This window comes from Prionailurus bengalensis, chromosome A2 (assembly GCF_016509475.1).
Source record: "Prionailurus bengalensis isolate Pbe53 chromosome A2, Fcat_Pben_1.1_paternal_pri, whole genome shotgun sequence".
In the NCBI taxonomy this organism is placed as follows: domain Eukaryota; kingdom Metazoa; phylum Chordata; class Mammalia; order Carnivora; family Felidae; genus Prionailurus; species Prionailurus bengalensis.
Genome location: NC_057348.1, coordinates 23871144 through 23896780, shown reverse-complemented (window position 1 = coordinate 23896780; position 25637 = coordinate 23871144). Strand labels below are relative to the sequence as shown.

General features: G+C 49.8%; 1 protein-coding gene across 2 annotated transcripts; it reads left to right on the top strand.

Annotated features, from left to right (window-relative positions):
• Positions 1 to 1307: 1307 nt before the first annotated feature.
• WNT5A (Wnt family member 5A) lies at positions 1308 to 24152 on the top strand. Of its 2 annotated transcripts, none has more exons than XM_043587664.1 (5): positions 1308 to 2732; positions 8723 to 8856; positions 10081 to 10331; positions 14727 to 15019; positions 19274 to 24152. In XM_043587664.1, the coding sequence occupies exons 1-5, from the start codon at positions 2727 to 2729 to the stop codon at positions 19730 to 19732; spliced, it is 1143 nt and encodes a 380-aa protein (XP_043443599.1). In that variant the 5' UTR covers positions 1308 to 2726; the 3' UTR covers positions 19733 to 24152. The 2 variants fall into 2 exon arrangements, with proteins under 2 accessions (XP_043443599.1, XP_043443598.1); XM_043587663.1 differs by lacking the exon at positions 1308 to 2732 and adding an exon at positions 7998 to 8311.
• The last annotated feature ends 1485 nt before the right edge of the window (positions 24153 to 25637 follow it).

Genomic DNA, 25637 nt, shown 5'->3' with positions numbered 1-25637 from the left:
ATCAAGGCTTCCTGCACCCTTGGCTAAAGAAAGCAAGCCCAGAGGGAGAGAGGGCATCTCTTTCAGTTTGTGGGAAGCCCATACTGCCATTCTGCTGCCTAGCAAAAGGAGGCCAGCGCTGGGAAGGAGTCCCATCAGCTGAGAGGAGTAAGGTTCAGGAAGGGACCAGGAAGGGACCAGGAAGGGTGGGACAGCGTCTCTGGACCCTCTCCCAGCGCGACCTGGGGTGCTCAGCCAAGGGTGGGAATGGGGGATGGAAGAAACAAAACAGTCACCACCCAGAAGTACCCAGGCTATGGAGTTTTTGCTTTAAGGTCAAGTGCATGCTGCTGGTTGTCAGAAATTGAATCCGTGTGTGTGTGTGTGTGTGTGTGTGTGTGTGTGTGTGTGTGTGGTGTATCGTCTACCTCCTCGGGTGTCTAGAGGATGGGGAGGACTCAGAATAAGAATTGTGCTCCACTGTGAGGCATGGTTTGGTGGTGGCGCTCCTGGCATGCTGGACGTGGGGGGCACACATCCACCAACCCTGTCCGGGGTGGGGGGGACACCCACAGGTGTCTGCAAGTGTCTAGAAGCTCCAGTGCTTGGAACTCTGTTTTGCGGAACTTCGGCGGCTTCTCACCTGAGGGCACCCACCTAGATTCACCAGGCAGCACTACACCCCGCGTCTGGGTGCCCTGGGTCTCAGCCAGAGGCCCAATCGAACACCCCAGTGCCCAAATCTACTACACTGGAGCGACGCAGGATGTGTGTGTCTACTCTAGTCTCCAGCCCCGGGGCTTAGGGGACCCTCCCCCAGGGATAAGAATGGGGAGGAGGTCCTCCCAGAGGTTCTGTGCCGGGGCAGCAGGCCCCCTGCAGCCCCAGTGGGAGCGGCCTGGGACAGGCGAGCCAAGGGGTCCAGACCGGGAAGTTGGGGTTCAGCCTCCCAAGGGTCGGAGGCTTTGGAAGAGAGCAGACGGCCAGGAGGCGGGCAGGCAGCGGCTGCGGAATGAATCTCTCTCTTTCGGCAGATGCCTGGGGGATGGGGAGCCCAGGGAAGGGGGCTCGATCAGGGAGCGTATTCCGCCCCCCCTGCACCCCAGCCTTGGTACGGCTTTAAAATCCTGCGGAGTTTGTCATAGGCCGGTCTCACCACGCATGCGCAAAGGCGAAGTTGAGTTTTTTTTTTTCTTTCTTTTCTCCCCCCTTCCCTCTCTCTTTCCAGCCGCCTTTGGTTCTGCAACTTAAAAAAAAAAAAAAAAAAAAAAAAAAAAATTCTTTTTTTCCCCCCTCTGAAAACTGCAGGGGAAAGAGGAGTCCGGAGAGAGGGAGAGAGAGCGTGAGGCAGTTGGCGAGGAGGGCCAGGGGGTGGGGGGGCGGGGGGGACACGGTCCCTGCGGTCAGTCAGTCTGCGGGGCACAGGATCGCGTGGAAGGCTGCTGCAAGCTCCAAGGCGCCGCCTCCGCCGCCCAGAGTCCGGTTCGGTGCGGCCGCCGCCGAGCGAGCTCCTCCCGCCGCCGCCGCCGCCGCCGCCGCGCCGTGCCCCCGACCGCCCGCCGCCCGCTTGCAAGCTCGCCCGCCCCTGGGGCCCCGGCGCCAAACGAGGTGGGCAGCCGCGCCGGCCATGGACCGCCAGAACTGAACAGCCGCCGCGGAGCCCCTGGCCCTCGCCCCTCCCCAGCCCCACGCCCGCGGTGCCCTCGCCCCTCTTCGCCCTTCGCCCGGGAAAGGCGGGGAAAAGACGGGGATTAACCCGAAGAAAGAAGGGAGTGGGGAGGGGGGGGAGCCAGTATCTCCCCTGGGGCAATCGCCCATCGCCCCCCGATCCCACCGCGCGCAGAACTTTCGGGGGACGACTTTTACCCATTTTGCGCCCCCTTTTTGCCAAACCGTAAAATGAAAGGACAAAAGTTGGCGCTGACTCTTGTAGCTCCGATGGCGACTTGTGCATTTTCAGCGGCATCTCCTGGAGAAAAAGCCCTGCGCGCCTGATTGTTCTGTGGCCCCAAAGATTCAGTGTGTGCGTGTGGGGGTGTGGGGGTGTGTGGGTGTGTGTCTGTGTGTGTACACAGACGTCCACACACTCACTCGCGACCGCAGGATCAGCGCCTGGAAGCAGACGTTTCGGCCACAGACTTGGAGAGGAGGAGCTGGAGATCGGGAGGCGTGAGCCGCCAGGAGTTTGCAGAATCCGTGGTGTGAATGAACTGGGGGCACCTGGGCGCGCGGATCGCCCCCGCCCCCGCCTCGGGCCAGAGTTGAGTAGTGGGGGCATTTTTTTTCACCCTCTTGTGAAGAATTTTTTTTTTTATTATTTGTTGTAAAGTCTTTTGCACAATCACGCCCACATTTGGGGTTGGAAAGCCCTAATTACCGCCGTCGCTGATGGACGTTGGAGAGGGAGCGCCTCGCCGCGGAACAGTCGCCTGCACGCCCTCGCCGGACCCGCGGCTCCCTTGTTGCGCGCCGGCCCGGCTTTGCCTTTGCTACCGGCCGACGGGCTTCGGCGCCCCCTCGGTTCCCTGGCGCATCTCGGCGCTGCTCCGGCTCGGGCCCCCAGACTTGGGCGCCAGTGACCGCTTCGCCTGTGATTTCCTGCGCCTGCCGGACGCGCCCAGGAGGAGCCCGAAGCTCTGCGCGGGATCGTCCCCCCAGGCTTAACCCGGCCGCTCCGCTCGGATTCCTCGGCTGCCCTCGCTCTAGTGGCGACTTCCTCCCCGCAGCCGCGTCCCCTCCCCCTCGCCATGAAGGTAGGTGTTCTGTGCGCTGCCGACGCTCGCTACTTTTTTTTTCTTTACTTTTTTTCTTTTGGAAGTTAACTGACCCCCCTTCCCCCCCCCCCCCACCTCTTCCTTATCCCTCCATTTCTCCTGCTGCCTCTAGAAGCTGGAACTCCTGCGTAGCTGGCAGGGACCTCTACCCCTTCGCCCACGCCCCAACCCCTTCGCGCACTGCCTATCTCCCAGGAGACTTCTTGTCCCACCAAAAGTTCTGCAAACCTTTTAGACTTTGGGGGGAAAAAAAGTGAGGATGAGCCAGGACAGAAAAAAGCGGTTCACAGATGACTTTCCTTTTGCCCTGAGAAACACCAGTGTAATTTACTATGTATATTTCAGTAACAGGATAATGATTCAATTCAACAAATATTTACGGAGCGCCCACTGCGCGGGCACGGAGAGGGTGTGTGGCCGGGGCTCGGAAAGGGGAGGAGGACTCCTTGGTCGGGAGACTAGGCAGCAGGACTAGGAGCCGACACCCCAGAGCCGTGCACCGCCCCCTCTTCTCTCGTCCTCTGCTGCCGGAGGCCAGGTTGCAGCCTCGTCGCGGCCAGGGAATCCTAGAGCTGCAGGCCGTGTGCCTTTAAGAGTGCCTGGTGGGGGGCCAGCGCGCACCCCGGCGCGGGAGCTGGGTCGCGTTATTAGCATTATTAGCCGCCACTGGGTGAGCTCAGGCACTTTGCCGCGGTGATGGGGGCGGGGAGTGCTGGCAGTGGTGGCTCTAATCCCGTCCGCTGGGAGAGCGCACCCGGCCCCCTGCGCGGAATCTGCCCTGTCCTTTGGAAACATTTGGGCCTCCGCGTTGGGAGAGCGGGCGGGAGGCAGTTTGTGAACTCTTGTTTGTTTTAATTGTCAGTTGTATGTTAAAGCCGAGTCACACACTCTGAGGGTCACCGGGAGTTCACTTTTGCGAAAAGTTAACATTTCTTCCTGCAATATAACTTGCTATTTTGCAAACAACTTCTCCTATCCCTGTCCTCCAAGCTTCGATCCTTATTTCCACTTTTCTTGATCTGTTTTACTTTTCTTGAAAATAAGGTTGGAATTAGAAGATATTTTCGAAAACAAACAAATCCCTCCTCCATCCCCCACCAAAAAAAAAGTTTAAAAAGCACCCGAAACCTGGAGACCCCGCGGCCTTGTTTTACTTTACAATTCCAGTTTGGCATCGGGGCGCCTTCTCCTCTTGCGTCTTTAAATGGACAACTCGATGTTTGGGAAGTCAGTTGGAGGCTGGGTTGGGATCACACCTACAGACCCTGCCCTCCCGCCAATATTCAGGCTGCTCCAACCTGATAATGGAGATTTCGTTTCTAGAAAGCCTCTGCCAGGGGAGTTCCGAGGGGGCAATGCTGAGTGCGCGCAAGCGATGGAGAGGCCGCGGAAATTCTGTCCCGAGTGTGTAGATCCGTGCCCTGCGTGTGAGGGGAGTAAAGGGTCAGTTGTTCTCGGGTCTTGGGCTTACTAGCTTAGTCCCGCCCGGCCCCACAAAGGAGGACCCTCCCCAGGAGGACTGGCCCGAGAGTCCCTAGTTCTTTCCCTTCCCTCACCGGAGCGCCTCGGTGCACAAGGGGTTATTAGCACCGTGCGCGCGGAGTTCTGCTTGTCCCGCTGCCTTTTCATCCTCGCCGTGCGGTGCCGACTGCCCCCTGTTGGCTGCCTTGAGGTAGGACACCTGGGAGTCTGTTCTTTGGGGCCGGCAGGCAGCCGCTCTCCTCTCCCTCCCACCTCTGGCTCCGTTGGTCCTTCCCGACCACCAGGTTCTCCCCTCCCAGTAGGGCCTCTCCGAGACTCCCAGAGGACAAGCTGCAATGCGCGGCCGCCGCCGTACGGAAGGGGCCAGAGGTCCGATCCAGCAAACCGGGCTGGGGAGTGTGGAGGAAGGGTTTACCTCCTCACCAGGGTGAAGGAACGGGAGCGTCGCCCTAGGAGGCCTAGGGTCCGGCTTCTGCGCTCTCACCAGTGCCGTCAGTGGGAGGTGACAAGTGTTGCTTTCTCTTTCTCGGCCTCAATTTCTTCGTCTATTAAAAAGTGGAGTTCAAACTGCCTCTGAAGGATAGGGGTTGAACTGATCTTTAGTTTTTTCTCCTTCCACTGGACACTATGTTCTTCTGGATAGAGTTGAGAACCTGTACTAGGAGTTAGACAACCTGTGTGAGAAGGTGGAAGTGATACGTGTGTGCGAGGAGAAAGAGAAAGTCTTGAAATCTGGAGAGACGTGTCCAGGGGATGGAAGTGGGGAGACAGGGAACAGAGCCGGGCTTGGCCACAATTCTGCCTCTGGAGAGTCCTTGTTACGGGACCTGCAGTTCAGTCCTGAGCCTGGGCAATCCTTGCACTGATTTGGGCGCAAGGAGCTCCCACCACCTTCTCTGTGTGGCTTCCCTACACCCCCCCCCATCCCCTACACACACCACACACTTGGAGCGCAGTAGACACCGTTCTTTGGCAGCGGCGAGGGGCGGCCTGGGACACCCGGCGCCCAGGCTAGGGGAGTGAGGGATTGCTCCCTCCCTGCCTGCTCCCCCAAAGCAGATCTCCTGTCCGCCTGGGCTTGCTCATCCTTATCCGCTCCGCTTCTCTCTGCATTTCCTGGAGCAGGGCATCCCAATGCTGTGGTTGATGCCTTTTATCTTCCGCAATTTTCTGTTTCTCTCCTTCAAGGAGAGATCACAGTGGGGAAGACAAAGTTTATTTCCCACCAAGAGCTGGCATTCTTGGAGTGTCCTATCCTTTTAGCCACCGTGAGCCCAGGTCATACATTTCAGACTCCTCGCTGGTCTCCCTCATCATTTCCATTTTCACAGACTTGGGCGGGCGGGGGCGGCGGGGGGGGGGCACTCTGGACGCAAAAAGCCTAGTGGAAGGGCATGCCCAGACCGAGTCAGGTAGCACCAGTGGCCAAGGGTCGAGAATCTTCTCCCTGCCTTTGCGGAATTTCTCTTTAGGGGCGGTGGGGCCGAGGATTTGGGTGCTTCGCGTGGTAGGCAAGCTTTCTGTGACCCAGGAACCTCTTCTAACCAGAGTGATGGTTTCCCCTCTCTCACCCCTCTTCACCCCTGTCCGCCCCCCCAAGCCTGCACCCAGTTGCTAAAGAAGGTTTAGGCACACCCCAATCCAATGCTAAGGCTTTGGAGGAGATATCGAGTAAGCACCACTGCGTTGAGCTGCTCTGACTTTGGAAACAAGGGCGCAGGAACGCCCTACCCCCACCTCACCCCTCCCTTGCGCTAGAACCTCTCAAGCACCCGAAATCCTCCTCCTCATCACACGCTAGGAACAGATTCTGAGGATCCGTACATTAGTGAGTTTCGCCGGGCCATGGAAGTGTCCGAAAACAGTCAGCCCGTTCTTTGGTAAACTCAGTCTCTGCGCAGAACTTTTGTTTTAGCCCTGGTGTGACAGTGTCCAGAGAGGTCTCCTTTCGTACGGTCTTTTCGGATCAGATATCTTGGTAAACAGGCAGGGGTGTTTACCCTACAAAGTCGATGTATTTATTACTTCGCTGTGGGTTCTTTCAGTGCTTCAAACTTGTGGGGCCTTTTTGGGGGGTTGCATGGGGATTGGAGCGGGAGGAAGGCCAAGGTGTTTCCGGGCAAGCGCGCGGGGTTAAGTGGAGACGCGACTCGCGGGGCTCTCCTGCCCGATCCCCTTTGGGACACAGCTGGCCTATCCCCAGTATGGAGCTGGGGAGACCGAGTCTCGTAGACCCAATGGCCCACTCCTAGCTGGGAACGGGCGGACTCTCCCCGGGGTCTTCCGGCCCAAAGTCGGTTCGGTTTGTGTGGCTTCGCCTCTAACAAAGAGATCCGCTGTAATCCGCCGAATCTGTTATCAATTTCTCCGCTGCCCGCGCGCCCCGCCCCGCGCGCCCCGCCCGTCGGGAAGCTCGGAAAGTGCGCGCGGCCAGCAGTCTTCTCCGCCGGTGTCTCGGAAGCACGCCGGTGCGTGTGTCTGTGCATGTGTTTGTGTGAATGTGCATGAGTGTGTTGTGTGTGTGTGCGCGCGCGGCCTTGTCCGCCGAGGGGGGAGAGTCGATTTTGCAGCCTGGGCCGCGCGCGAAGGCAGACCTCGCAGCCCACCCCCTCCCCTAGAAGAAACTTGACACTTCGGGCGGGGGTGGGGAGGGAGACCGAGCCTTCTCTCTCCTAGGCTGGGGAAATCCCAGGTTTCTAGTCTCCGGGATGCGCCCCTCGCTTTGCGGTGTTTGGAGAACAAGTGGGCCAAGGGGTCAGAGCGCTGGCTAGCGGGCACTGGGGACCACATAAACATTTCCTCTCGGAGAAGCCCCGAGCTGTCCTGGTCTAAAGGACGGCGGGCTGGGAAAAGCCTTGGCACGCTCCTGGGCCCCTAAGCGTTTCTAAGGCCGCCTAGGTCCTCTCTGCCCCTTTGACGGCGCACGTTCCAGGATCTTCTGCTGCCCAAGGCGGCTCACCTTTCCTTTCCCGAGGAAAGGGCTCCCTGGGGGCTGCGGGCGGTGCAGCGAGCTACCCTAATCAGAAATGTACAAGGGGATTTTGGAAACCCGCTCCTCCCACCCGCACCCGCCACTGTCTCGCGCCGCCGCCGCCTACAGGTGGAGAAGTCACCAGTGGGGAGGAACGGCAGCGAAATCTTTCAAGGCCGCCCCCCGCCCCCGAAATGCTTCACGACGGGAACCTTCACCGTCTGGGCCCTCTGGGCCCTGCAATCCAGGGGCTCAGCCGCCGCGGAAGCCGGCGCATCTCTGGCCCCGCCTAGGGCTCACTCGAACCGGCTCTGGCCTCGCCCTGCACCCTCAACGTCCGGGACTTACCGAACCGAGTCTGAATTGGGCTGGAAGGTGGGGTGGGGGTGTTCTAAGGGCAGGCTCACTGTGGCGCGATGGCGAAGTGGCCGACAACACCAGACCATAACCGGAGGAAACTGGAGTCGCCCTTGGCTTCCTTTCCTCTTTCTCCGTGGCAGCTGTCAGGAGTGGGGACAGAAGGGGGAGGGGAGCGGGAGGGAGAGTGAAATGAAAAATCAGAACTTGTGGGAAGGCAAGAAGGGCTCCTCACCTAGGACAGTGGGACCCGGACCCCCTTCTTTCCTCGGGGGTGCTATCCCTTCTCTGGGGTACACTGAGTCCGAGGAGGAGCCCGCAGGCAAGGGAGGGGGCACTGTTTTCCGGTTTCCTTGGTTGAGAGAGCCGATCTCTCTCCCCGTTATCCCTAGTGCCCCCCCCCCCATCGCCTTCTCCCCACTCCAGTCTGGCTGAAGAGTATCCTAAGGAAACCCCGGTTGCCCTTCCCCCTCTGGAAGTGGCTTCCCCCAAAGCGGCCTGTAAACTGATTATGAAACATACGCTGTTAATTCCGAGCTGCATTTCCCAGCTGGGCACTCTCGCGCACGCAGCTCCCCAGGGCCTCGCCCCCCACCCCCTGCCCTTCCCTCCCGCGTCCAACCCCCACTCCCCCACCCCTGAGCCGGCCACCCCGCCTCCTCCGCAGCCGCCGGTGGCGCGCTCCACTCGCCTTCGCGCTGCTCTCGCCCATGGAATTAATTCCGGCTCCACTTGTTGCTCGGCCCAGGTTGGGGAGCGGACGAGGGTGGCGGCGGGTTCCCGAGTGAATTCCTTCCGAGGAAGGACCCAGCACAGCGCGGACTAGAGGGGAGCGAGGGGGTGCGGGAAGCGAACAAGCAGGAAAGAGGCAGCGCTTGGCACCGGGGCTTTGACTCAACAGCATTGAGACATGTTTGTAATCGCTGGCGTGCCCCGCGCGCAGGATCCCAGCGAAATCAGATTTCCTGGTGAGGTTGCGTGGGTGGATTAATTTGGAAAAAGAAACTGCCTATATCTTGCCATCAAAAAACTCACGGAGGAGACGCGCAGTCAATCAACAGTAAACTTAAGAGACCCCGGATGCTTCCGTTGTTTAAACTTGTATGCTTGAAAATTATCTGAGAGGCAATAAACATCTGCTCCTTTCTTCCCTCTCCAGAAGGCGATTGGAATATTAAGCCCAGGAGTTGCTTTGGGGATGGCTGGAAGTGCAATGTCTTCCAAGTTCTTCCTAATGGCTTTGGCCATATTTTTCTCCTTCGCCCAGGTTGTAATAGAAGCCAATTCTTGGTGGTAAGTTCCTTTTAAGTACATATTCTTTATTTTATTTTAATTTTTTAAAAAGATTCATTTGTATGATGCTGCAGTTTTCAGAGCTGAATCGTGAATTTGAGTCCATTTATCTATTGCATATGTATATAATATATTTTACCTTATATATCTGGAAATCAGAATTTTCTTTTAACTTGTTAATATTGTCAAGCTTATCTTTAGCTCCATAGGGAATGGGAACCTATAAATCTTCGCTTTTCTCTATGAGGCCCTTGTTCAGATGTATGCTTGTAGTACATCACGTAATAAAAGGGAACCAAAATTCACTTCTCTAATAATTGTAAGCCCATCTATAAAATTTACTTTTTGCCACCTCTGGGTAGTAAAAGTGAGTTCCAGCTTTTATTTTCTGTCACTTGAGGTTATTAACCTTCAGGGTCTGAAGCAGGCAGAGTTGTAGGAAGACAGCTAAACTCCAAGTGGGGAAGTATTTGCGCTGGAAATTTGATCAAAAGGAAGTTAACTTGAAGTAGTCAAATGTCCCTAAATGAGGGTTTCTTTCTGGTTAGGGGCCTTGTAGATCGACTGCAGTATATCCAGGGGATTATTTCTGACGGCCTTCTGGATATTTTTTCCCTGTAAATGAACAGCGTTTTTCTGACTGTCAAACATGACTTGTACTCACTGGATACCCTGTCTTGGGTCTTTCACAATCACATAAGGAGCCCTTTTAAAATGTCCAGAACACGGTGAATTTTCTCCAGTCTCTATATTTGCCTCAGCATCCTTCCATCAGTCAGAAGGAACCTCTATCTCCTCCCCGTGTCTAATTGTGTCTACTTTCGGCATTCATACATTTGCAAAGGCAGATCGGTCCAATTTGTGGGGCAAAGTGAGTCACTTTCTCTAATGTCAGAGGCCCATCCCCAAAACCGCCATTTCCCCCTTTTCTGAGCGCATTTCGGAAATATTGGTTCAGGTATATGGCAAGGAGGGCAAGGAAGGGAGTGAAAACCTAGCTGAGGAGCCAGATGGCGGGGTGGGGACTACAATACCTCCGTTTTCTGAGTGCAGTTTAAACAGAGAAGTTTTATGAAGCCCTTCTCATACTTTGTCATGAGGACAAGCAGGAGAGAAAAAGCATCTGTGTGCTTAAAACCATGTATTGCTGACATGCTTTCAGGGGGCCTACCTCGAGAGTTCACGTAAATCTTGAATGCACATCTCCCCCCCCCCCCTTTTTAGGTCGCTAGGTATGAATAACCCTGTTCAGATGTCAGAAGTATATATCATAGGAGCACAGCCTCTCTGCAGCCAACTGGCAGGACTTTCTCAAGGACAGAAGAAACTGTGCCACTTGTATCAGGACCACATGCAGTACATCGGAGAAGGCGCGAAGACAGGCATCAAAGAATGCCAGTATCAATTCCGACATCGAAGGTGGAATTGCAGTACCGTGGATAACACCTCTGTTTTTGGCAGGGTTATGCAGATAGGTAGGAAACCATTTCACATATTTTCAAATATAGGTCAATTATTCTCCTGGAAAAAGGCTTTAGGGTTTACTGACCGGCTTGATAAGGAGGGGAATCTTTCCAGCAGGGTGCTGGCTGGGGAAGTTTTGTCTTTATTTCTGCTTGCCTTCATTGCTGTCCCCACACCTGATTATAAGTTTTGGGCTTTTTTTAAACCAAATCAGAAGGGAAGCATCAAAGACGCCTCCGTGTTTTCTGAACACTTGATTTTTTCTAAAAAGCATTTTGTTTAAAATAGAAGCAGAACACTTATTTTGGTTTCTCAAAAGTGGATGAGGAAAGCTGAGTCATTTATATCCTTTTAAACTTCAAAACTCTTGTAACTGTTAGAAGTCTCGTAAGCCACAATTCAAATGGCCCAAGCATCAAACTAAATACTGTCCTCTTTCAGATGCTGGATATGTTGGAAGTGAATAAGGTTTTAATTTTCCTAATATAGATATTTCCTGAGGCTATAGAGATATATATGTTAAAAAGCTTTATTTTTAGTACCAAAAAGAATTTTAATTAGAAGTGATCCAATTTACATTGTGATTTTGGCAATTGATGTAAAAGCACATGCTTCAGATCTCAACCTAGAAACTTAAAAAAAATCTTAAATGTATTGCTCACATTCAGATTCTGTATATTAAATGTATCATTGAACTTATTCCCTGCAGGGAGGAGGTGGCCTTAAAATTGGGCTAAAGGCGAAGCATTTAGAAAATCAGTTTGCCTCTGGTTTGCTTTAATAGCATAGGATGCTATCTGACAGATGTGATCCTATGTGTGTTTTCTAGTGTGAGTATTTTAGGTCCATTTAGTTTTATGCAAACAAGCCCTTATAATTAATATGACTGCAGTGATTCCTAAAATAAGAAGCCATTTATCAAAGCAATTAACTGTTTAGACTGACTGAAGATAAAAAAAAAAAAGTTGGCTTAATATCCGTCACGGGTGGATAAAATGCTTTTTTAAAAACCCTGAAAAGTGCATTCATTGAGAACAAAAAAGAGTTGTCAGTGGATGTTTGAGCCAAGCGACTTCATATACTAAAATAATACAGGACTGGAAGCCATTCCTTTAATTGAATGGGAAAATGGTCTGCAGCCTCAGCCTGCAGTTTCATAGGGCTTTGTCCTTCCTGTTAATGATTAAAAAGTGCTAATGTATATACTGGGATCTGAATCTAGGAGTTCAGCGTCAGGAACACAGGAGCTTTCCCTGAATATGGGGTGCCCTGTGTAGTTAATTGGGGATGTGGTGGAGATTCCATTCTGCATTTTGAAATTGTGAGTAAGTTCAAAACCTCTTTTTTTTTTTTTTTTTTAGCTGTATCAGAATGGTAAGTTGTCAGGTTTCTATTCTCACCTTTGCCTTCCCCCTAAACTGCCTTCCTCTCAAAATAATGGGGGCATGTTTTCACAGGTATATGAGTTAGCAAAAATCAATACATTTTTAATGGTAACCAGGAAGCAAGACAGCAATTGGAAAGGTTCTCTGTGTAGTCCCTCGAACACAGCTTTGATTTAAGAATCTCTTCTTGTCTTCATATGTAGCCTGTTTTGGGCCAAAATGTTCAGAATAAGCTATCATTTGCTAAGTGGATTTGAGTTCTGCTGAAGATTTATTTAAAATGTGGTCCAAGATTCAAAGGGCCTGCTTCCTCAGGGAACAAGCAGAACCTTTGGTACAAAGGCTTATATTTAATTGTCCCTTGCAGATACTCTCTCTGGTCCTCAGCTGTGTGGTATTCCCATCTGGGTTGGTAGTAAGTGGGTCCCAGGTCCCTCCTGGCAGCCTCCAAGGGAGCCTTGCTAGATACCACTGTCAAGTTAGCTGATGTCCTGGGCATCTGAGAACACATTCTCCTTTGCCAAAAGTCCCCCAGGTGCCTGGGGTCTCACAGCACAGGAAGCTGCTGCTGGGTGGTTCGCAGTGGAAAGGCTGATGGGGCCTTCTCTTCTATTTATTTAAAGAGATGGAGAGAAGAAAAAACAGAATAGATTTTTGTGGAAGAGGAACATGGACCCAACCCCAATAGTGGGAAATTTACTTGGCTTTCACTTTTCTATTTATGAGTCTGTTTGAAGAGAATGAGCTAAGGGAAAATTTAAAACAACTTTGATGCTGAAAGGTGTGTGTGTGCACGCGTGCATCACCCCCTCCAAAGCACTCAGTACACCAGGGATGTGAAGAGCAATTCCTGTCCATGAGAATCTGACCCTGTGATGGGGCCCTTGTCTGAGAAACTCAGGCTGCCATTTCCATCCCTCTTCAACTCATTTTTCTAGGGTGCCAGTTGCCTGGGAGGCTCTGTATACAATTGCCTCCGTGAAGGGCCCACTCTTCATTTTGGAAACTTTCTCATTTTTCATCACCCTACGCTTTCCTCCAGCTTTTGTCTCCGTCTCTTCTTTGTCTCCACACTGTGAAAAGATATGTAAGAAAGGCTCCATTTTGAAGGGGCCTGAGGGTCCGAATAGATGTAGATTTCACAGGGCAGGAAGCCTAACTGAACCAGTAGTATTCCATCCAGGAGGACTGTGTCCACAGGCTATTAGCCAAAGAGCACTTTTCAAACTGACGTTTTCCCTGCAGTGACCAATTAGCTTGGAGATTTCTACCAGTTTGTGTTCCAGGGCAAGAAAGGAAATGCTCAAGGTAGACTCATGAAAAAAAGCGGCATTATTGTCTTTTGTATAAAAGCCCTTTTATGCTCTATCTACTCATAGGACAGTGTCTTATTTTCTTCTGTCTCCAGAGGATTTTTTTTATGTCTTTGGCTAGCTGCTGCCTTATTCTACAAGTGTCCCATCCAGGGCCACAATATTTTCTGTGCTATCAGTGTTAATCTTCAAATAACTCCCTAGAATCCGCCTGCCCACCTCATTTCACTCCATCCCCTGATGTTCTCTGGCTCTCTGATTTGAGCTAGATAGATGTAACACCCCTGAGGAACTTTCTGGATCCTCCTGTCAACCACCAGCACACTCCTCAGGTTATTCATATTTTAAAATCGTGGGAGGGAAGGTCTGTGGTAAAAGGGAATCTTCACCATTCCTGGAAGGAGGAATCACAAATGGCTGTGGATTGAAATGTAGAGCTGAAGTGCAAGAGAAGGGCAGCCCATGGGCCCTGGAATTGGTACAGCCCTCCTCCTCAGACTGGTTGGGGCTGAGTCCTGTTAGCTGTTCTGCTGCTGCATCCCCCCCACCAAAAAAAAAAAAAAAATGGTTAGCAAGCTTTTTTAGTGTAGGAACAACTTATTCATGTACAGGGATTTCAGGGCCAGAAGGGGCTTTTTTTTTTTTTTTTTTTTTTAACCTAGGCACCTAGTTCAATACCCCTATTTTATAGTTGAGGGAAATGACCCCCCCCCCCCACCCCTAGTATACCCCTCAGGCCCAGCTGGGGCTGGCAGGGTGTTAACCCTTTCTCATAGCACGACGTTTTTCTTTTCAGTGGCTTCTTGTTACAGAAATGTCTCCATGTACAAGTGAAAATTAAGGTAGTCTGTGATTGCCTCCATTTTCCTCCTGGCAGGGCTCCTCTATCAGTGTCTTACAGGGAAGTATTCTTTACAAGAAAGAGGGGGAAAGAGAAGACCTTTTTTTTTTTTGTTTTTTCTCCCCTGAGATTGTGCCTTTTCTCTTCTTGCTGTTATTCCAACGCTTTGAGGCAGAGGCTATGGGGTAGGGAAGGGGGTTGCGGAAGTAGCATCAGAGACAGCAGGCTGTTGTGAAAGTAGACCTCCATCTTCCTGAAGGAGAAGTTACCAGGCTAACCCGGTTTGGGATTTAAGAAGAGGCACGGTTCACTACAGTACTGTAGGAACAGGTTTAGAAATGTCCTCTGGGGAAGTCCTGGCCTGAGACAGGCACCAGGCTGCATGATGGAGGAAGGGGAGCCGGGCCACAAGCGTGTGGCTGCTGCAGCCTTCGCGTTCTAGGGCCTGAGATTTTCAGAAGATACCAAACGTTAAAATTAAGTGTAAGGAAGTCTCCCCACATTCTCTTCGCCCTCCATGACTTGTTTCGTGTGCCTTTTGGGAAGTCAGTCTCCAGGATTTTCAGGAGTTGTAGGGAAAACCACAACAGCGGAAGAGTCCGCTGTCGGGCCCTTCAGGGTGAGAGCAAAGACGTCAGGGGGCTGCCGCTCGCGTCACTTGCTGCTGCTGCGTGTCGGGGCGGCTCCCCTGGCTTCCCCGGGGCCGGTGGGGGCGGGGGTCTGGCCCGGGGCGGGGGTCTGGCCCGGGTCGGAGGGGTGCTAGGGCTGGGGCGCCCCTGCCCCCGCCCGGGGCCGCTGGGGGGCTCCCGATGCGCTCCCCGCGGGGCAGCGGGCAGGCGCCCGGTGACCCCCGCGTCCCGCCCACAGGCAGCCGCGAGACGGCCTTCACGTACGCGGTGAGCGCCGCGGGGGTGGTGAACGCCATGAGCCGCGCGTGCCGCGAGGGTGAGCTGTCCACGTGCGGCTGCAGCCGCGCCGCGCGCCCCAAGGACCTGCCGCGGGACTGGCTGTGGGGCGGCTGCGGCGACAACATCGACTACGGCTACCGCTTCGCCAAGGAGTTCGTGGACGCGCGCGAGCGGGAGCGCATCCACGCCAAGGGCTCGTACGAGAGCGCGCGTATCCTCATGAACTTGCACAACAACGAGGCCGGCCGCAGGGTGAGTCCCGCCCCTCTCCGCGCCCTTCTCGGGTGCCCCGGCTCCTTAGCTTGGTCCTGCCCTGTGCCGCCCCTCCGTGTGTACCTGTCCCTCCGTCTCTGCGTCTACTTCCTTCCCTGTCTGACTCTGGCTCTGTCTCCGGTCGCTTTCCCCCTCTCTCTGCCTCCCCGTCTAGCTCTCTCCTCCTCTCTCTGCTTCCCTTCCTCCCCGCCCCACCTACACATGGGCCTCTCTGAAGGGGGGTGCACGCCCCAGAAAGGCCTCCTGAAGGTGAATCATCCCTCCCGGGCCCCCTCCAGCAAAGGTGCTCCTGCAGTTGCCTGAGAAAGAGCTTTTTCTGCCTTTTTTAATTAGTCCCCGGTGCAATTGGCCAGCCCAGCTCAGCTCAGAAGTAAAAATGTGAATAACGTTCGCCCTCCCCCCTGGAACATGTTTGTGGTTGGGCTTAAATTTGGGAGAGGGAGCTATTTATCCCAGTAGGTGCCCAGTGGAGAAAGCCCTCACCTCAGCTTCCAGAACTTACCTTTTCCCTTACTTGCTTTCTGCTTGCCTCCCCTTGTGTCCTTAGATAGCAGGCCTGAGGGATTGAGGGTTTTGTTTTGTTTTAAGAGTTCTTCTAGGAAAACTACAGCATTTTTAGCAGTGTGGAATTTTATAGGTCTGACCATCAGGCCAATCGAGGGTGGCTCTGGATAGAAGGGGGAGCCACTCAGAAGTGCCCAGGGAGACCAGCTTTGCAAGCCCTCACCAGCCTTCTGGGTCCACTCTTCCCTTCTCCTGGTGGGAAGCTTCTCCACAATAGTTAAAAAGACCCTTTTTTCCTGTGGTTAAACACATGGCACTTTATGGCTGCTTTAAAATGAAGGGGTGAAACTTTTCTTAACTTTGGCAGCATTGAAAACCAGGGCCATTATTTTTTCACAGAACCCAAGGTAGGTGCCAGGAACTTTCTGGTCAGAGATTTCACTCTTCTGTATTTTGGGGTGAGGAAAAGGGAAGATAATCACAGAGTAAAATACAGAAGACTGGGAGGAGCCTTAGAGCCCTCTAACCGCACACCCTCATTTTTAAAGCTCGGGAAACTGAGGCCCTAGAGAACTACTTCATGGCCATGGAGGAAAATTGATGGATTGCAATACAAGCCCAGGCGTGTTTTTATTAAACGCCTGCGTCACAGCTCAGGGTAAAGGGCTATAGGCTAAATTCCAGTTCTGTTCCTTTCTGTGTATGAGCCTCAGTTTCTACATTTCTACATCTGTTGGATGGCCATGGCACGAACTATCACTTAGCGTTATGTGAGGACTAACCAGGATCATATAGTAGGTGGATCCAGATGAAGTTACCAATACTTGACTACCTCTGACCAATTAAATAACGGTTTCTCGTGGTTCAATCCAAGGGCTGAGCTTAACGTCAGTGTAAGTGCTTGATAAATCATAATTGTTGGACATAAGCTGAGAGCAGAGAAGTCAAAGATGATCTAGATAGTTCCAGCTAACCTAGCTTCTCTTAAATTGATGTTAAGGGAGCCTGGGTGGCTCAGTTGGTTAAGCGTCCGACTTCGGCTCAGGTCATGAACTCATGGGTCATGAACTTTCATGGGTTCGAGCCCCACGTCGGGCTCTGTGCTGACAGCTCAGAGCCTGGAGCCTGCTTCAGATTCTGTGTCTCCCTCTCTCTCTGCCCCTCCCCTGCTCATACTCTGTCTCTCTCGGAAAAAAAAAAAAAAAAAAAGATTAAAAAAAAAGTTGGTTTTTTTTGGTTTTTTTGGTTTTTTTTAATTGATGTTATACATTTGGAGGTGTTGGGGAAGGACTAAACTGTAGATTTTTACCTGTGGTGCCCTGAGGGGTCAGATTATTGCTCGGGGCGGGGCGGGGGCAGTTGTGGCCTCTCCTTTCTTAAGCCTCCTGTTGCTGTGGTGGACTCTGTCTCCCCCACTGCAGCCGACCAAGGCCACAGAATGGGCATGTCAGCCCCACTCTCTGTGGGAGCCCATAAAGCTTGCCCCTGTCCTCACAGGGGACACATCACATTACCCTGTGCATACAGTGTGCCCGGTGCCTCAGACCAAAGTGCCTTCAGGACAGAGATGTGGTTGACTCTCTGGGCCTCATTGTGCCCATATTTGGTACTTTCATCTATTTAGGGGATTTCTTTGACTTCTCTCATGAAGAGAAATTATCAGGGGCTTAGCAACCAAGGAGAGAAGGTCAAGGAATTTCCAAGTAGAGAGAGGGGGTTTTGGAGAGTTGGAAAAAGCACCTTTAATATTAGAATTTCATTTAACATCTACATTTTTTAACGTTTGTTTATTTTTGAGAGAGAGAGAGAAGGAGAGAGAGGGAGAGCGAGAAAGACTGTGAGCAGGGGAGGGGCAGAGAGAGAGGGAGACACAGAATCTGAAGCAGGCTCCAGGCTCTGAGCTGTCAGCAGAGAGCCTGACATGGGGCTCGAACCCACAAACTGTGAGATCATGACCTGAGCCAAAGTCGGAAGCTTAACTGACTGAGCCACCCAGACATCCATAACATCCACATTTTTAAATAGTGAGTGAATTCTTCTTGTAAGTTTTATAATTTGAGCTGTGAGCTAAATTGAATTCTGGCAGATGAGGTTACACGGAAGACAGTTTTTCTCCAGGACAGTGGGGGAAGGGAGGAGGAAATCTGTGAACACTGTGCCAGGAAATCATACTAGAATCTCCTCGGGGCATTAGCTTTTTATTTTAGTCAAAGGGGAGCAAAGGTTAAATACATCTGCAAAACCCTTCTGCACATTAGCTGAGTGCCTGAAACCCTTTATGCCAAGGAAGTACATTCTGCTACCCCCCCACCCCACCCCTTTTACAAAAATAGCGCCCCTTATGAGTCTTTATAGGAAGAAGGGAGCTGTTCTGGGTGGAAGGAGCCTTCTAGCTCACTCCAGCCTCCAGGTTCCTGACAGGTTCTCTGCAGCTTGCCAGCACCACTCTGACTCTGGGGTGGGGAGCAGGCGGGTGGGTGACTGGCAGAGGAACTGTGGGTAGTAGGAACCGGAAATAGGCACCCGCCACCTCCCGGACCGCTGGGCACAGTGCTGCGAGGCCAGGCCAGTGGGCGCTGCTGCCCGGAGGCCAAGGTGACCAGGCGAGAGCGTAGGACTGGCACCCGCCTGCATGCCGTGCACTCATCACCCTGGGAAAGACCAGATTTACTGATTGCATCAGAATGTATGCTGACCACTTTCCTTGCATGTCCTAATTTTATCCTTACAACAATGTTTTGAGGTTGGTACCATTACAGTTCCCCTTTACAGATAGAAAAAGGAGGCTCTGAGAGGTGAATCCAGTTGCCTGAATTCAGGGGCACAGTTAGGACAAAACTCCCATCTGCCTAGGTCTGGCGTGGGTGCTCTTAGCTTAGGCATTGTGGAGTAGGGTTAGGGGCTGTGCCGGAAGCGGGAGTGACAACCTGAGGTCCAGGCCCTGTTCCTCCGCATTCTAGCTGTGTGGCCTGTGCAGACCACTTTCCCTCTCTGCGTCACTGTGCCATCGTTTAACCCGCCCTGTGTTATAATGTTGTTTGGGAGGATTAAATGAGATAAACAGCATAAAGGCTCTTATTACAGTGCCTGGCACACAGCAATAATAATAGTGATGAAGATTTGAACCCTGATCCCACCTGAGCTAGACCCCTCCCAACCCTCCTACTTACCAGCTGGGTTGCCCATGAGCAAGTCACTGAGCACAAGCTGAGAGCCCAACTGGCTGAGTTGAAATCCTGGCACCCTTACCTCCCAGTGGCCGGGCAAGTAACTCAACTGTATGGGCCTCACTTTCCTTCTCTGTGAAATGGGCACGATACTAGCACTTCCCTTATAGGCTGGCTGTGGGGATTAATCCAGGTAATGAGGGCGAGGAATGGTAAATAAGCTCTGGGATGAGCGTTCAAGATGTAGTAGTTGCTGTAATGTTTTCCTGTAAAAAAAGGAAGCAACTTGAGTGGTCTCTCCCTGTTCTCAGTTCAAAGCTGGCTGTTTGTTACAGTGATGTGTGAGAATATGGTGATGAGGAGCTAAGAGCATGTTTATTTTGAAGACGGCAGCGCAAGACTTCTGGTGGCGCAGGATGAGGAGGAAAGCGCCCAGGCCCGGGTTTAGCCGGTGACCATGGCTCCATGTAGAAGGTGGACGGGAGCTTTGCTAACATCCCGTCCACCGGCTGTCCGGGGCTCGTCCGGGAGTGCATACACTGACTGTGCTGTCTCCTCACAGACGGTGTACAACCTGGCTGATGTGGCCTGCAAGTGCCACGGGGTGTCGGGCTCCTGTAGCCTCAAGACCTGCTGGCTGCAGCTGGCTGACTTCCGCAAGGTGGGCGACGCCCTGAAGGAGAAGTACGACAGCGCGGCCGCCATGCGGCTCAACAGCCGGGGCAAGCTGGTGCAGGTCAACAGCCGCTTCAACTCGCCCACCACACAGGACCTGGTCTACATCGACCCCAGCCCCGACTACTGCGTGCGCAACGAGAGCACGGGCTCGCTGGGCACGCAGGGCCGCCTGTGCAACAAGACGTCCGAGGGCATGGACGGCTGCGAGCTCATGTGCTGTGGCCGCGGCTACGACCAGTTCAAGACCGTGCAGACGGAGCGTTGCCACTGCAAGTTCCACTGGTGCTGCTACGTCAAGTGCAAGAAGTGCACGGAGATCGTGGACCAGTTCGTGTGCAAATAGCGGGCGCTCGACGCCTGCCTGTCACCCTGCCCCGCTCCCAGGACCCACTTATTTATAGAAAGTACAGTGATTCTGTTGTTTTTTTTTTTTTTAATATTGTTTTATTTTCCCCTGAGAATTACAACCGGAACCATTTTTTTCTGTTCCCATCTAAAAACTCTGTGGTTTATTATTAATATTTTAATTATTATTTGGCAATAATGGGGGGTGGGAACCAAGAAAAAAATATTTATTTTGTGCATCTTTGAAAAGGTAAGACAAAACTTCTTTTGACGGTACAGGATGAGGGGGAATTACATGTACCCTTAGTTGTGCACATCTAGAAGGGAAAAATGTTTTCTTTTTCTCAACTAAGGGGTCAGATATGGAACAGGTAGCATCCAACTGGAAGGGGGTGGTACAGATCTATGCAGGACCCAGCTTCTGTGATCAAAGTGAATTGCGAATGCTCTGGGGAGGGTGGAGAGGTCTTGAGAAACCAACAAAAAATGAGGTCCCCCCCACCCCCCTTCCCTAGGGACTGCCAACCTGAAACAGTTTCAAAATGGTAATTTAAGAGGTAACAGCCAGAATCTCCTATCCTTCAAAGGAAGAAGGTACATTATTTGTGTCTGTTTTCTCAAACATTCTATCTGCAGATGGTCTTACACTAGTAGCTACTGAAACTTGGGGAGCAGGGAGGAAAATCCCGGTAGTTGAAGACCTGAGAAACACAGGTATCAAGATACTGACTTGAAGCTGTTAACAGGAATTAGGTTATCAGATTGGAAAAGGATTCCCATGTGGTTCTGGGTACTAGACTTTTTGTTTGGAGAGAGGTGGGAGGTTGGCTTGAATATGAAGAAAAATATACTGTAATTTTCTTAGGGATACTTGGTTAATAAATAACATTAATGAAAAATAGTAAATGAATCCATTCACAGATCCTCAGCCCAGACGACAAGGTGTGCAGGTCAGCGTTGCACCAGAGCAGAAAACCTGTTTGAGGGGAAAGAGTGAAATCGGTCCTCCTACTTGACCCCAGGACCTCTCTGATTCCTCCTTGCTTTGCTGCGATGTGATGATGCTGGCCACGTTGCGAAAGGCAGCAGTTCAACTGGGTCCCCTTTGATTGTGGGACAGGAAATGAAGTATTACAAGCTCCACTTGGGAAACAGTCCACTACTTAGGGATTTTTTTTTCCCTAAAACTTTTATTTGGAGGAGCACCAGTTTTTGTATGTTTTAATGACGTTAACATGGCTAATGGAGTTCCCAGAGGTGCTGCTGCGTTCACTGTTGTGATCCTGTGTAGAGACTTTCCACTCAAGCTTTTCCTATTATACTGCAGGTGTGCCCCAAGACTGTTCTAGTGTACTTGAACAGTTGCATTTATAAGGGGGGGATACGGTTTAATGGTGCCTCATATCTCAAAGTCTTTTGTAAATAACATATATATATATACACACACACACACACACACACATCTATATATAAATATAAATATAATTATATCTCAGTGCAGCCAGTGATTTCTAGTTTACTCTGGGGTTATTTCTCGGTCTAGAGCATTGTTATCCTTCATTGCAATCCAATTGGGATTTTTCCAAAAGGTTTCTGGGTTGAGCCTGGGCTGTGGCCCTGATGTGATCACATCTTAAGCATCACGAAGCAGCCTGGTTTCTGAGGAATCTGGAAGGTCTTACCTGATATGCATGTTGGTTCGAAGACTTCTTTTATCATCCCTGTGCCACCCCCTTTCTCCAACCTCCATTTCTGTACACTTTCCAGAAAGGGCATTACTCCTTTGTCATAGAGGTGGAAATGAAGAGAGTTTCAAAACTCGGAAGCTTTGTCAATGCGTCTGTTCCCTTGGTTCATTTTGCAGAGTGAAAACCGGTGCCTGTTAGACCTGGAGGTACCTGTTTGAGTCCAAGGAAAACTGAGCTTACGACATACATAGCTAGTTAGAGAGATTTTTTTTTTTTAAAGCAAGGACACCTTTTTCCTAAAAATGCCATCAAATGTGTTCTTATCTCAGACTTAACGCTGTTCTAAAAGTTTGGAAAGATACACATCTCCTACAACCGTCCTAGGCTTGGTGGTCTTCATAATCACCTCCACCACCTGTGGCTCTTAATTTATTGCACAAGGATATTCACTTCCCCTCAGTTGCAGTGAATTGCAAGCAAAAGATCTTGAAATTAAAAAGCACTAATTAGTTTAAAATGTCACTTTTTTGGTTTTTATTATACAAAAACCATGAAGTAATTTTTTTTATTTGCTAAACCAGATTTTGTTCCTTTTTAGTGATTCATGTTTATGAAGAGAGTTGAGTTTAACAATCCTAGTTTTTAAAAGAAACTATTTAATGTAAAATATTCTACTTGTCATTCAGATATTATGTATATCTTCTATGGCCTTTATTCTGTACTTTTAATGTACATATTTCTGTCTTGCGTGATTTGTATATTTCACTGGTTTAAAAAACAAACATTGAAAGGCTTATGCCAAATGGAAGATAGAATATAAAATAAAACGTTACTTGTATATTGGTAAGTGGTTTCAAGTGTCCTTCAGATACTTCATGTGGAGGTTTTTTTTTTTTTTTTTGAGAAACCATGAGGGATAGTTTAGGGTGACTACGCGTCAGAATAATAGAAGAGTGGAGACTTTTACCAAAACCAAACTTTGGAAGCTTCAAAAGATTTCTATATGTAATGGAACAAAAGGGGAATTCTCTTTTCCTCTATATGTTCCTCAAAAAAAAAAAAAAAAAAGAAAGAAAGAAAGAAAAGAAATCAAGCAGATGGCTTAAAGCTGGTTGTAGGATTGCTCACATTCTTTTAGCATTATGCATGTAACTTAATTGTTTTAGAGCGTGTTGCTGTTGTAACATCTAGGAGAAGAACTGAAAAGGCACATGCTTTTATCCATGACCAGTATTTTTGTCCAAAAGTATATTTGTGTTTACCACTGCATCTGTCGTACCTCTCTGTTGGAAGTTACCATGGACGGATGGTCTCTTATAACCCTCTGGAAGTAGTTCTACGAAAAGCAAACCTCAGTCTGCAGAGAATGAAACTCATTGGAAACTGAAGGTTCGTTGTGTTAAGTGCAATTAATATGAGTTCTTGTGCTTTCTGAAAACTTACACCGAAATCTGGCCAGCGCCACACAGATTGATACGTTAGCCCTTTGCTTTTTTTTTTCTTGCCGGATAACCTTGTAACATATTGAAACCTTTTAAGGATGCCAAGAATGCATTATTCCACAAAAAAACAGTAGACCAACATATAGAGTGTTTAAAATAGCATTTCTGGGCAAATTCAAACGCTTGTGGTTCTAGGACTCACATCTGTTTCAGTTTTTCCTCAGTTGTATATTGACCAGTGTTCTTTATTGCAAAAACATATACTCCATTTAGGACTGTCAGCATATTTTTTTCTTTTCATCCTGGAGTGCATTCAAGATCTTCCCAATATAGGAAAATTAACAAAAAATTTGTATGTAGGCAGTGGCAAACAGAGTCATGTTCAAAATAGTAATTATGGGCTAAAGTAGAAGGAAGACCGTTTTAAGTTTTGGTCCAGTTTATCTGTTCAGTTCTTCAAGCTTGAACTCCTGGGACTGACACCGTGTGTATGTTTTAGTAGCCGACCCAAACCCTTTTCTCAGACAATGTTGCCAATACCAGTTTTCACTTTGTTTTTGCAAAACATTATTCAAGCCGGTGGAGTTATCAAATATGACGTTCTATACGTACTCCGAATAAGAAACTGGTACTGGCTGAGTCCAAGAGATCCTTGGCAAAAGCAGTCCCCAAAGACTGAGTGGTGTATTATAGAAACAGAGACAGATAGAAAAGGTACTTACAACTTGAAGAATATACGTAATGCAAATACTCACCAAGGCATTGGTCTAGAGTACTGCATTATCTCTGTAAAGTATACTTTTAAAATATTTATTTTTTTAAAAAAGGTATTTTTTAGTCTCTCCTCTCTCTTTGGAATGGGGAAAACTAGATGCCATGTTTTGAAAGTAAGTCGAAGAAATGAGTTTTTAATAACATAGGACACATTTGGCAATGTTAGGAATAAAAACCTAGGAAGCGGATCGTCTACCTGTTCGCACAAACTTTACGCTTCAACCTAATGTTTGGATAATACTTTATTTTAGCGAAGCATCATCTTGTTAGTCAACTTGAGACAATGGATATGGAATGATTAAAGGTTGGTGTGATTTTTTTTTAAAGCAAAAGTGTATCAGTTTGAATTTCAAAGATTTAATGTCTCAGTATTTCAGAAGCAAACGGAAATGAGGAACATTGCCTCCTAGATCAGTTTTATATGCAGTGTACAATTTGCTGGGCTAGAAATGAGATAAAGATTATTTATTTTTGTTCAGACCTTGTACTTTTCTATTAAAATCATTTTATGAAATTGGTGCAGTCGTGTGTGTGTTTAGCGGAGGTGGCGTTCATGGCCGTCAAAGTTTGATGGGGGTGCAGAGCGTGATGATGGCTTAGGGCAACCAGAAGAAAGAAAACTACACTTCAGGCAGGTGTGTGAGACTTTGGTCCAATTTTGAGTGTTTCCTTTGTATTTTATGCCTGATGTTCATCTTTATTTCTTATCTGTTCCGCTGCTGCTAATGTATTAAGAGTCATAGTAGGAGATTATTATTCAGTGTAGGAATTTAGCACAGTGACATGGGATTATGATAAAATTCCAGGGCAAGAGAGGAAAGAGAAGGATTTGAGGAGAGAGAGAAAATGTTCAAGATAAACAGACTGGATCATCCGAAATATTCTGCTGGTTGCTTTTTGCATGTCGCACGGCTGCCAGCCAGGTGTTTAAAACCGGGTTTCTGAGCCTCAGCAAGGTTGGCTTTTGGGTCTGGATAATTCTTTATTGTGGGAGTTTCTCCCGTGTGTTTGAGGTTTGGCAGCACCCCTGGCCTCTAACCACTAGATACCAGCGGTACCCCCCCCCCCCTTCGTGACAACAAAAATGTCTCCCAAGACATTGCAGAATGTGCCCTGGGGAGCAAAATCACCCCCAGTTGAGAACCACAGCTTCCAGTGGAGGGACTGAGGGATTGAGCACTTGAGGAATACAGGCTAAGTACAAGGGGGGGGACTGTTATTTGCCTAAGTTGGCTAATGAGCTAGAAAAGTCCTTTGTCAGTGTTCCTGTGTAGAAAATGGAGATGCGGCAGCTTCCATAGGGCAGCTTGGCTTAGCAATTCAGAACATAGATTGTTTGGATTCAAATCCCAGAACTGACATTTGCTGTGTTACATTGGGAAAGTTCTAAACCTCTCTGTGCCCCTGAACCCTTGTCTTAAAAATGAGAGACAGCATTATACCTACCTCTTAGAGTTGTTCTAAAGATGAAATGAGTTAACATGTTTGGGGGCCTTAGAGCAGGTTCTAGTACATAGCAAGTGCTCACTAAACATTTGCTAGGAAGGATAGAATAAGTCTGACTAAACCCAAGATGTGGAAGCCAGTCCTGTTTAATATTCCCAGTCATGGTCTGCTCGATGCTAGGAAGTCACCCTTGTTGTTTGAAGAGGTTGCAAACTTGGGGCCCACTGTCTACATCACGTTTTCAGATGTGCTTTGTTTGACTAGCAAAGCATTAAAAAATGCTCAAATTAGTTGCCACCATTTAAAGATGAGTCGTTGCATATTCAGACTAGGATTTCTGGCTTGAAAAATGGGAAGAGCTGGCCACCTGGACACATGATCTCACAGGCCCCCTGCAGCGACAGTCAACTATATCTGAGCAGCCACTGCCCCTTTGAGCTGGGGTTGGGCATGTCCAATTCGCCAGCCATTTATGTGACCTACCTGACCCCTGTAGGTTCTTGCACTTGTGATGGCTTTTAAAAGTGTTTTCCCTCTAAATCAGAGTTTCTCA